The 12,926-nt window shown below is 43.9% G+C and overlaps 1 protein-coding gene across 5 annotated transcripts in view; it reads left to right on the forward strand.

Annotated features, from left to right (window-relative positions):
* The window catches only part of RCBTB1 (RCC1 and BTB domain containing protein 1), a 324,966-nt gene that overhangs the window by 141,347 nt on the left and 170,693 nt on the right, over positions 1 to 12,926 (forward strand). For all 5 annotated transcript variants that reach the window (XM_086934962.1, XM_086934964.1, XM_086934966.1 and 2 more), the window contains one exon: positions 6,721 to 6,863. In XM_086934962.1, coding sequence (XP_086791088.1) covers positions 6,721 to 6,863 — 143 coding nt within the window. The remainder of the gene's footprint in view (positions 1 to 6,720; positions 6,864 to 12,926) is intronic.

A 12,926-nucleotide genomic window follows, 5' to 3' on the forward strand; every position in this document is an offset into this window, starting at 1 on the left:
CACAGGTAGGCTGCAACTCACAGGGGCCTGGGCAGGTGTGAGAGGAGGACTCAGAGTTGCCTGGCAACTGAATAGCCAGTGTTCTGCTGTCCTGTCATGAGTGATGTAATATGTAAGGTCATAAGAAATGCATTGCAGGGACACAAGTTATAGTTAACTCGGGTAACTATACCGGCTTAATTGCTCTGGCTTTGAACGCGTGAAATGTCAGCCTAACTATGACGTACCTGTAACCTTTGTTTGTTTAGTGAATTTCTAAGCTTTTTTTAACTAGCAGTCACGTTTTCAGAGTGGTGGAGAAAGGGGGCTTGCCCTCCAACCAGCTCTCAGGAATTCCGCTGCGTAGGAGGTACCAAGAGGGCTTCTTGGCCCCCAAGGTCCCTCAGGAGTAAAGTGGATTTTATCCCCCAACCAGTAGTGTGCCAGGAGGCATGTTTGCAGAGTGGTTGAAAAAGGGGGGCATGGCCTACGAAGATCTCTTTGCAATCCCAATGTGTGGGACTTACTGGAGGTAACAGGAGGGAGGATCCACTGCGAAACCTGCCCCAACATTTTTTAAGGCTTTTTTTGGGCCCAGGGGGTCCCTGTGGGACCCCCTGTACAGGTCTAGGGTGTCTACCCTTCCCCCTTTTCTTTTTTGCTATGTTTTTGCTTGTGACTCTGTTCAACTGAGTCACAAGATTGCCGCTAACACTCCCTGGTTAGCAGCCAATCAGATCTCAGGCACGAGATCGTGAGAGTTCGCGGATTCACCGCGGCCACAGTTGTATATCTGAGAAATCTTCAAATTTCTCAAACTACTGAACGGATTCACACCATGTAGCAAAAAGAGTGCTCTCTGAACCAAGAGCCACCATTCTGCCAAATTTGGTGTAATTCCGTTCAGCAGTTCAGGCAGTTGGTGTGTCACTAGTTTCCTCTGAAATTATCATGGAGAAAAAGCATTTTAGGACCCCCCCTTTTTCTCTGCCCCCACTTGATGGATCACTCTGAAATTTTCAAGACAGCAGCTGACCTGACCGCCCCATTAGTTTTGAGAATTTCTCAAAGATTTGTCAAACGGCGCCAAAGTTAACGGCAAATCAAAAAACACTTTTCCTATTGAAGCTAGATCCTAACCATAACTACCTACTGGCAACCTAGTTTCCATAGAAAAAAGCATTTTTTGACTTGGCTATAACTTTGGTGTGGTTTGATCAATCTGCATGAAATGTTCCCCAAAAAGTGTCACAGTGGGTACTATTGTTATTGAAAGTTCAAGGGTGATCCGTGCGGTCTGGACCGAGAATTTGGGGCGCAAAATAAGGTTGCGTTTGTAATGTTAATTCCATAGGAACCTTTAGCCAGACCTACAGCCCGAACCCCTGAACGGACTTACACCAAATTTGGCAGGAGGTAGATGTCGGTTCAAGGAAGTGCCTTTTGCTTATTTGGTGTAAATCCGTTCAATAGTTTTGAGTAATTTAAGCCAAAAATTGTGAGTTCGCAGCCAGTTGTGGAACTACGGAAAAACCCGAATCGCTTTCGCTAAACTTACCAAGAGCTGGTACGATGGCGGCATCGCTTTGCCGGCCATCAGATCTTACTATTGGGCTTCACAACTTATCCTAAATCATTGGATGCATTGACCTATTACAGGCCTTGCATATAGAATGGACAGGCAAAATATGCTACCTGATACTTATTTAAGGGCATTGTATGGAGTGTCAAAACTAGAACCCAAATTCACCCCGACCTCCATGACCATTTCCATCTGGCATCCTGTGAATTCGGCGTTGGGCTGGATGGGTAGAATTACACAAGCAACTCCATTGTTTGATTCCTGTCGCTTGGGTATGCTTTGTCGGCAGCCCGGGTTTGATAAATGGGATTTGATTGGCTTGTCCAAGGTGGGCGACTTTGGGGCCAGGGGCGGAGTGATGTCATTCAGTGACTTACAACAGCAATATCATTACACGAGAGGGAAACTTTACGCTCCCTTCAGGTGTGAAGCTCACTGACTAAGGCGCTTCCCAGAGGCGCTGAACTGCTGGTGTCTTTCCCTTTGGAGGATAGGCTATTGGAAGACTATCTTCCAGACAAGCCCATCTCTCTAACTTATCGTAAAGTCCTTAATAATTTGCCTGACCCTCTTGACAAAGTCTTTATAAAATGGTGCACGGACGTGGGTGAGAGTACCAACGAGGATTGGAGATGCCTTTGCATCGCCCTGTGAAGTTGCGATTCGCTCCCGGTTTACATTAATTCAACTTAAACTACTACATAGGGCCTTACTTCACGAGCTCCGTATTGGTTAAAATGGGTCTTCTGGCCTCTCCGTAATGTCCCCATGGCTGAGGCCATGTAGGTACTTACTTGCATCAATGGTGGGAATGTCCGACTCTTCAGAGGTATTGGGGGGAGGTCATCTCTGCTTTATCCCAGATTTGCCATAAGGATGTTGAGGCTACTCCGAGGCTATGCCTCTTGAACATTTGGGACGCCAATGATCTGTCTAGACCTGAGCGACTGTGGGTCTTTCTGGGATGCATGGTGGCTAAACGAAACATTGCTAGAACGTGGAAGGGAGGGGTTAAATTGAAATGCACTGATTGGGAGTCCGATATGGACTGGTGTATGCTGGCCGTGACAGTGGTGTATGAAAGCAGAGGTTGCCCAGGTAAATGGACAAACATTTTGGCCCGTTGGAACGAGAGTAGAGGTTGGCTATGCGCCCCCGTTGATGTTGCTTCTCTGTTCGTTGTTGATAATGAATCATTGTAATTAGGTGTTCATTGGAATCATTTGCAAATGTAAAACTTTGATTTATGCTCCATCATAATGGGCTCCTCTGTAATGTTTACGTGAATTTTTTGGCCACTATTCATTTAATCCTTATTATATTTTTTAATGATTGCTTATTTAGTATTTAGTGTTTGTGTTGATTTGTTTGGTATTATTTGGTTTGTTTCTCTTCAATAAAAATAACAATTTTTTTTGTTGAAATTGTGAGCGCTCTGTCCGTGAAGCCATTGCGAATAAAGATGAGCTTGTGTAGGGAAATACACTGCTCTGGTTGGCTGCCAGCACTTCAACCAGGAAGTGTTGGCAGCCATCTTGGGACTCGGCTTGAAGCCAAGTCCCAGAAATAAAGTAAAAAATAAAGAAAGGAAAGGGGTCACGGTAGGAATACCTTGACCCCCCAGATATGGTGTGGTACCCGCCATGTTTTAAAAGTATTTTGTTTCCTCATTTTGCTGAGGAGTCGCTGGTGGATTTGCAAATCCAGGGCAAAATAAGAAATAAACAAAAGACGCGCGGTCTCCCGTACGTCTTTTTTAAAGCCCCAGGGTGGGCTAAATCCCAAGGGCATGATGAAGGGGTGCTCATGGGGCCCCCCTCTTGGGATTATCAGAAGCCCTGGTGACCGGCACCTCCCAGGGGCTGCAACAATAAAAATGTGGGGGGAGGCCCTATGGCCCCCCACACAGCCCGGGGGATCTCCACCTTCCCGGGGCACAAATTAAGTAATGACGGGGGTCCGTTGCAAACCCCTGGCCCCAGGGACCTCCACCTCCACCGAGCGATCTAAAAGATGGGCTTGGTGCGGGCCACCCCCCTCAAGGAGCCTCTCATGTCCCTGAGGACCACAACACCCCAGGGACATCTCCATCAATATCCCAGGGTGCCCACCCCCAGAACATTGCAGTTTGCTATGGCATGGCAGGAGCACTGCTCCCGCCATGCCATGCCATAGCAAACTCTGGTCCTTTTCATGGAAGCAAGAGCATTGAAAAGGCTCTCACCTCCATGATGTGGAGCCGAATTGCTTTTGGACAGAGGGAGCTGCATGTTTGCCTCTCTGTCCCCGAGGAGCTGGCCATACCCAGGGGATGGGGTCCCCGGGGCAATATCGGCCCGGAGAGTGGGGCCACCTGGCCTTCTTCTAATTATTTTAAAAATATATATAAAGTAAAATTGGCATGCCCTGGAGTATGGGGTCCCTTTGGCCGAAAATGGCCCAGGAGGGGAGGTCCTTGGCCACCCTCCCTTTTAACAATTAAAAAAATTAAGGCCTGCCCTGGGAGATGGGACCCTGGGGCCGAATTCGGCCGGGGGGGGCTCTCAAGTTTAAATAATTCCCAAACCTTTAAAAAAGGATCAGGCCCAGAGTGATGGGGACCACGGGGCTCAATACGGTCTTCTCAAAGGGGGCCACGTGGCACCCCTGCATAATTTCTTTTTAAAAATGCTGCAACTCATCTCAGACCCTGCCCCCTTTCTCCACTACTCTGCAAACGCACCCCTCGGCGCACTGCTGGTGCGCGATAACGTCCCCTTGCCTACTGAGGGCCTCAGGACTAAAGTGGACTTCTTCCCCCAAGCAGCAGTGGGCCCATAGCTGCGTTTGCAGAGTGATGGAGAAATGGGCAGTGGCCTCTGTCCACCTCTCAGCAGTCCAGCTGTGTGGACTTTACTGGAGGTAACAAGAGTCCTGGTTGGCCTCCAAGGACCCTCAAGAGCCAAGGGGACTTCCTCTCTCAACCAGTTGTGTGGCAGGAGGTGCGTTTGAAGATTGGTGGAAAAAGGGGGTGTGGCCACCAAAAACCTATCAGCAAACCCACTGTGTGGGACTTGCTGAAGTTAACAGGGGTAGTTGGGTCCCCAAGGACCCTCAATGGCCATGGGGACTTCATGCACCTACTAGTAATGCGCTATGGGGCGCGTTTGCAGAGTGGTGGAGAAAGGGGGTGTGGCCTTCTACAATGTCTCAGCAATCCCGCTGTGTGGGACTTACTGGAGGTAACAGGAGGGGTAGTTGGGCTCCAAGGACGTCCTTGTGTAACAGCTACCCCTCCTGTTACCTCCAGTAAGTCCCACACAGCAGGATTGGTAAGAGGTGTGCGTGAACACCCCCCCCCCCCTTTTTCTACTACTCTGCAAACATGGCTCGTGGTGCACTACTAATTGGGGGCTGAAGTCTACCTTACTCCTGAGGGACCTTGGGGGCCAAGAAGCCCTTCTGGTACCTCCAGTAAGTCTTACACAGCAGGATTCCTAAGAGCTCTTTTGAGTCCCAGCCCCCTTTCTTTATCACTCTGGAAACGCAATTACTAGTTAAAAAAATAGAAATTCACTGTGAAGACCAAAGGTTACGGGGACGTACTAGTTAGGGAATAGAATTAAAAAAACCTTAGAAATTCACTGATAAAAACAAAGGTTACAGGGACGTTATAGTTAGGGTCACATTTCACTTCAAAACCAGTGAAATTTGGCAGTTCTAGTTACCTGAGCTAACTAGAACTTACGCCCTGCAATGCAAAGCTTATGACCTCCCATATAACATCACTCATGACCTGGTCAGTGCCATCACTCATGACATCACTGATGACATCTCAAATTACATCATCCACAGAACCACTCACACACCTACTCTCACCCCATACAACCTCTTGTACGTCCACTCACACCCACATACAACAACTGACATACCCATTCACAGACCTATACCAGTACTCTCATATCCACTCACTCCTCCATAGAGCCACTCACACACCCACTCACTCACTCGTACAACCCCTCACACAACCATTCACACAACCATTCACTCTCCCATATAGCCACTCATACAACCAGTTACTCACCCATACAGCCAGCCACATAACTACACATTCACCTGGAGAGCTACTCACACACACACCCACCCACCCACCCACCCACTCACCTAATCAATCTCTCGACACAGCCACTCGCTCACCCATAGAAGCACTCACACACTCACTCACACAACCACTTACATACCAATTGACATATCCATACAAGCACTTACACATTCCTGTACTCACCCATACAACCATTCACACACACTCACTGTCCAATACAGTCACTTACATAAGTCTGTAAAGTAAACACCTACTCAAACAGCCACTCACTCACCCATGCAGACATCCATTCACTCACCCATATAATCACTACACACCCACTTGCACACTGATAGAGCCACTTACACACTGATAGATCTACTTACACCTTCACTCACTCACACAGCTACCTGCACAACCACGTATACCGCCTCTCACACACCCACACGCACCAGGATACTTAAAGTCACACGGCCACTCACATGATATATATTAAAAGTAGTAACACTCATTGGTAGTGCATCTAGTATACTACTTTAAGTTTTATAGTACATTAGGATATATGTTTAACAATCATAAACTCTCACAAAATACTTACACTCGCTGGATGGTGTCATCAGTAATGTCATTAGTGATGTCACTGACCATGTCATGAGATATGATGTAATATGTGAGGTCATAAGCAGTGCATTGCAGGGGCGTATGTTCTAGTTAGCTCAGGCAACTATAACTAAGGTTCTCAGTTTTCCGCTTGTACTGATTTTGGCAGATAAATACAGACAGCAAAACATTTATTTTCCAGTCTGTATTTATTTTTAAATGTGAATAAAAACTGAAATTTGGTTGTTTTTGAGTGATTCTAAATGTTGACAATAGATATCAGAGTATTCAGTGGTCTTATAAAATTGCAGTGCCTGCATGTCTGTTTTGATAGCATTTAGTACCATTGGGCTATGTGTTTTGTATAAATACTTTGAAATGTCAGTTGAGATTCCTGCGAGTATGTCATGTATTTTACATTTCGCTACTGACGTAAGTGCAACAGTTCCTGTCTGTTGTCTTTGTCGTTCAAAAGTAACCCTTCTAAATTTACTTGCAGATTGCCTGTGGCTATGCACATACACTAGCACTAACAGATGAGGGCTTGCTGTATGCCTGGGGAGCTAATACTTATGGGCAATTGGGAACTGGCAGTAAAAGTAATCAACTAAGTCCAGTGCAGATCATGATGGAAAAAGAAAGGTAATGTATAAATGATATGGGTAACTGCATGTTCTTATGCATGGTAGATTATTTTAGTTCTTTCTTCAAAATCGGTAGCATTGGAATTTTGCAGGCATGCTGCTTTACAATGCTCGTCACTCATCCTACTCTTTTCAAGCCTTGGTTTAATTATTGCTCATTATGTTTTTTTTTATTAACTCTGGTGGTTTTGGCGACTGAATTAGATCTCACTGACCTTTCAGCGCATATACCTTTTTTCGTTTTCATGACAATTTTTCTACAACCTTCTTTGGGAGGGACCTTTTCTGTTGGGAGATGTCACAAAGGATGGCTGCCACCAGACCTACTTTGTGACCTAAGAGTGAATGGGTACCCCAGTGTTGATCACTCCCAACAGTACTAGGTAAATAATACACACGTTAAGTCGGTCTGATCCACTGATTCGAGATCTAAAGGTTTCTTTTTATTTAGCTAGCCAGAGTATGCTTAGCACCGTAGGTGTGTGCATCAGAAGCACCGTAGGTGAAGCCTTGCCTTAAGAGGCCTGCATTTCGGAAGCATGCTGAATGTAACATCACTCACTGAAACCAACCATCTCTATCAACATGGGTAGCCATGCCCCCCTTCTAATGTAGTCACTTATATTAAAAAGTCCTTCAGTTTCGTTGTGAGGAGTTCCAACACACTTATTTACTACTTTTCAGTCAGGAGTACCTCTATCATGGTCCATATGAAGCATTATGCTTCCTCATTGGACTTGGGCCTCTGAGCATGATTTTTTTTTTTAATGGTACTCAGCCGCGCATTAGAAATCACAGGTATTTTGGAGTGAATGTACAGTTGTTCAGATTTTCCAACAATACTGCATATGGTCAATTTATTCACAGTGGTCATTTGTTGGAGAACATAGCATGTTAGACTGTCGATTTACATGAATTATGGTAACAGCATTGAGTGAGGTGTAGTCTCATTGTCTCCCTTGTCTATAGCATAGTATATCAACCAGTAAACCCATATTTTACTGAATTTCTTGGGGCACCCCCTGGCCCTATAGGTGATCCTTTTGATGGCCATATAAAGGTCCATTCCCATTTCCCACTCTCATAGGGTTGGCAATTCTGCGGCTCCCCATTATTTAGCCGCATCACTTTTGGCCACCGCAAGACCCTCGAATACTGAAGAGGAGCTTAGCTCCCGGGATGTCTACCTCTGTTGGTATACCTAGCAGGACATACTTCGGGTCCATCGGTGTGGTTTCCCGCAGTAGCTCAGTTAACTCTTTTACTATGCAATCCAATATGATTGTATCCTGGGGCACTCCCACAGGACATGCAGGAACAACTCCTTGTCTGCCCCATACTTTAAACACTGTGGAGACTCTGCCCTACCAAACTTATGTAGACAGGCAATGCCATAATATGTCCTATGTAGAATTTTTATTTAAATCCGCCTTAACTGGGATTTCATGGCACCTTCTCTGTGGTGCATTCATGCTGCCTCCCAGTCTGTGTCGTCTAAGTCTCCCAACTCACTTCCCTATCTACCCCTCAATTTGGTTAAGGAGTCGGGTATAGTGTTTGCATTTGTTTTATAAGTCCATCAGACTGCTTTTGCCTCTATCTCTCCCTGAAGCAGTCTTCCCTCCCAATGCCCATATTTGGGGATGTTTGTTGTGTCTAGGTTCCCTGCCCCCCAGGCGTGCTGTTGGTGTATATACTTGAATTATTGTATCTTGCTCATTTGGTTCTCTCGGTGAAGGGAGCTGAAGAGGACTTGCTCCCTCCTGCTTGCCCCGGCATGGGCTTCCACCTCCCCTGCTCCCCACCCGCATGGGTGGCCGTTCCTCCAGCCAGGTTCAAGCCTCCTCTGGAGATTGAAAGAAGTGTGCTTTGCTTTCATAGAGGACTTTAAGTTTTGCAGGGAATAATAACATATATTGTAGACGTAGGGCCTTTCGTTTTTTTTTTTACCGAATCAAAAGTCCTCCTAAGCCATGGCCAGGGGCTTCCCCCAGACCAGTAATTTCCTGTTTCTTGAACTACCAAAACCGAGACAAGATAATGCAGGAGGCACGACAAATGGAAGAGATCCGACATGAGCATTCCAAAATCCTGATATTCCCCGACTAGTTTAGCAAAGTGCAGAGGAGACATTTACTTATCAAAGTACAATTGTACCTATTAGTGAAAATCACTTAAATGTAGCTGCTCAGGTACGAATGTAAAAGTACAGAGACTTAGTCTCTAAAAATGATTTTCAACTGAAATGTTCAGTCTGAACTGTTTTCACTGTGTTTGAAGAGCACTGCCACACACTCTATATACACATAGTACACATAGTATGTGTGCGTGTGTGTGTGTGTGTATATATATATATATATATATTCACTGAAAAAAACGTAGGTTTTACACACGTTATAGTTAGGAAGTAGCATTTACAGAACATTTGAAATTCACTGCAAAAACCGTAGGCTTCACACATGTTATAGTTAGCTGGACATTTCACTCATATAAAACCATTGAAATTCCCCCGTTATAGTTAGTTCAGCTAACTATAACTCGCGCGCCCGCAATGCACTGCTGATGACGTCACATATTACATCACTCATGACATGGTCAGTGACATCACTCATGACATCTCAAATGACATCTCAGATGACATCACTGATGAAATCATCCAGTGAATGGGTGTTTTTCTGAAAATTAAATATGTTTTATATATGTATATCTGAAGGTTGATGGAAGAAGAAATGGGTATATACATGTATAAATGGCTGCTTTTTTGGTGAAAAATAGATTGTATAACTGACTGATTAAGTGTATCTTAATGAATACATGGGTTAGTGAGTAATGTTTAAATATATACATTTCTGTATCAGTCTCTCACTTTCTGTATAAGTGTCTGCATGTGTTGGTGAGTAGCTATATGAGTGATACATGAGTGTATATAGGTTATTGTTTGTTTGATTATCAGTAGGAGTGTCTGAGTGTCTGTATGCTTCATTGGGAGGTCTTACGTAGTGCATAGATGCATGAATGAGTGAGTTTCTGCTTGTGTGTTGAAGGCAGCATATGTACAGGACTGTATGGGTGGATGAGTGTGTGTGGTGAGTAGCTATATAGGTTATTTGTTTTTTTTCTGTATGGGTAGATGAGTGTATATATGGGTGTGTTAGTGAATGAATGACTGTCTTAATAGTGTATGTGTGAGTAACTCTATGGATGAGTGTCGGTGTGTAACAGGATGATCACGATATATCCGTGTATGAGTACATATGATGAGTGAGTACATGTATGAGTGACTGTATATGTCTGTTGATGAATGAGTGGATGTGTGTATAGATCTTGGAATTACTAAATAGGTGTGTTGTAAGTGGCATTGGTATGTCTATTGTATTGAAAATGTTATTTTCTATTTTTGAATGTGTGTAATAAAGGTTATATTAGGGTGAGAGAAGGTCTGCCACTCTTCCACAAGGATGATGTCATCAGTGATGTCATTTGAGATGTCATCAGTGATGTCGCTGACCATGTCATGAGTGATGTAATATGTGACGTCATCAGCAGTGCATTACGGGCGCGCGAGTTATAGTTAGCTGAACTAACTATAACGGGGGAATTTCAATGGTTTTATATGAGTGAAATATCCAGCTAACTATAACATGTGTGAAGCCTACGGTTTTTTCAGTGAATTTCAAAGGTTTTGTAAATGCTACTTCCTAACTATAATGTGTGTAAAACCTACGTTTTTTTCAGTGAATTTGCAAGGTGTTTTTAAATGCTAATTCCTAACTATAACATGTGTTAAACCTATGGTTTTTTCAGTGAATTTCAAAGGTTTTTTAAATGCTAATTCCTAACTATACCGTGTGTTGTACAATTGTGGTCGAATGTGTGCATGGTTTCATCTCTCTTGATATACGATGGACGTCGGCTGTTTGATGTACAACAATCCTTTAACCCCTCCCACGCTTATGACTGAACCGCTCCGTCATAGCCCTCGGGTGGGCTGCGCTTATGACGGAGCGGTTCCGTAATGGCCCGCCCGGCACGCCTGCGCGGTGCTGATTTCGCGCCTGCGCTGACGTTCTGAAGAACGGGCGGGGCCATGACAGAACCGGATGCGTCACGTTGTAAATAGCCCACACCATGGCGCATCTTTTGCACCGCCGCTGCGTCACAAAAGTGACGCAACGGCGACGCAAAACAGGTGTAAGGGACTTGTAAATCTGCCCCAAGGTGTCTAAAGGTAGGGTAGTGAGTTAAGGGAAATTAAAAATTATGGGAAGAGCAGTATGGAAAAGAAAGTAAAGGAGGAGGAGTGACAGAAGGAGAGTGAGGATGGACATATGGAAGGAGAGTAAGGGACAAAGAGAGATACATAGAGTAGGGTAAGGGGAGTGAAGGTAAAAGAAATGGAAAGATGGTGAGGGAAGGGGATTTGAGGATGATAAAAGGGAGGTAAGTGACCCCCAAGGCAAAAAAAAAAAAAAATTTTGGGGGGGAAAATCACAGGGTGCGGGCACTCAGCGATTTTCCCAAAAAAAGAATATTTTTTTTTTGCCTTGGGAGTCGCTTTGGGAGCCCCAAGAGACCCCCTGAGCAGGCCTAGGGGGTCAGGGTGCTTCTACCCTGCCCCCTTTTTGAGTTCTACACGTTTGTTTTTCTGCTTTCCTGTGCCTCAGTCTACCGAGGCACAAGATGGCTGCCAACAATTTCTGTTTTAGAGTGTTGACAGACAGTGGCAGCCAATCAGCATGAAGCTCGTGCACGGCAAGGTGCGCACACGGTGCGCGCTTATAGATATATAATTGATTTCAACTTTAATTTTCTCAGCAACTACTGGAGGGATTTACACCATTTAAACAAAAGCGTGATCTGCGTACCAGACCCTACCATTTTCCCAAATTTGGTGTAATTCCGTTCAGCGGTTCGGCGGTTCGGGCTGTAGCCGTGTTTAAACGTCCTATGGAAATGAACATGGGGAAAACCCGTTTTGGGACCCCCCTTTTTTCTCGGCCCCCGCTTGACGAATCTTCCCGAGACTTTCAGGGAAGGAGCGGAGCGTAGCGGGCCATCTTCTTTGAGAAATTCGCGGAGATTCATCAACCGGCGCCAAAGTTATTCCCAATAGAATGTTGCGGATTTCCTATGGAAACTTGGTCCTAACTAGAACTACCTACTGGCAATCGCCAGTAGGTAATATATATATCTATATATCTATATCTATATCTATATATATCTATATCTATATCTATATCTATATCTATATCTATATCTATATCTATATCTATATCTATATCTATATCTATATATATATATATATATATATATATATATATATATATATATATATATATATATATATATATATATATATTCACTGAAAAAACCATAGGTTTCACACCAGTTATAGTTAGCTGGAAATTTTACTGACATAAAACCATTGAAAACCAATGATAACAGACACTCATACTGATACTAAAAAAAAATCTAATAACCCATATACACACACATGTAGCTACTCACCAACCCATGCAGCCACTTATACACAAAGTGAAACACTGATACAAACATTTAAATATTTAAACAATACTCGCTAACAATAAGCCAGTTAACCAATCAATTTTTTTTTTTTAAAACATCCATTAAGACACTTATTTAAACATTTATTCTTCCATCGTCCTTTTTCATATACATATATACAACATATTTATTTTTCAGAAAGACACACATTCACTGGATGGTGTCATCAGTGATGTCATGAGTGATGTCACTGACCATGTCATGAGTGATGTAATATGTGACGTCATCAGCAGTGCATTGCAGGCGCGCAAGTTATAGTGAGTCCAACTAACTATAACGTGGGAATTTCAATGGTTTTATGTCAGTAAAATTTCCAGCTAACTATAACTGGTGTGAAACCTATGGTTTTTTCAGTGAATTTAATAGGTTTTTTAAATGCTAATTCCTAACTATAACGGATGTGAAACCTATGGTTTTTTCAGTGAGATATATACATATATAATATATATTCGGTATGTTTCTCCCTCCACAGAAAGAGCAGGAGCCCAGGGGGACA

The sequence above is a fragment of the Lissotriton vulgaris genome, chromosome 8 (assembly GCF_964263255.1).
Source record: "Lissotriton vulgaris chromosome 8, aLisVul1.2, whole genome shotgun sequence".
Taxonomy (NCBI): domain Eukaryota; kingdom Metazoa; phylum Chordata; class Amphibia; order Caudata; family Salamandridae; genus Lissotriton; species Lissotriton vulgaris.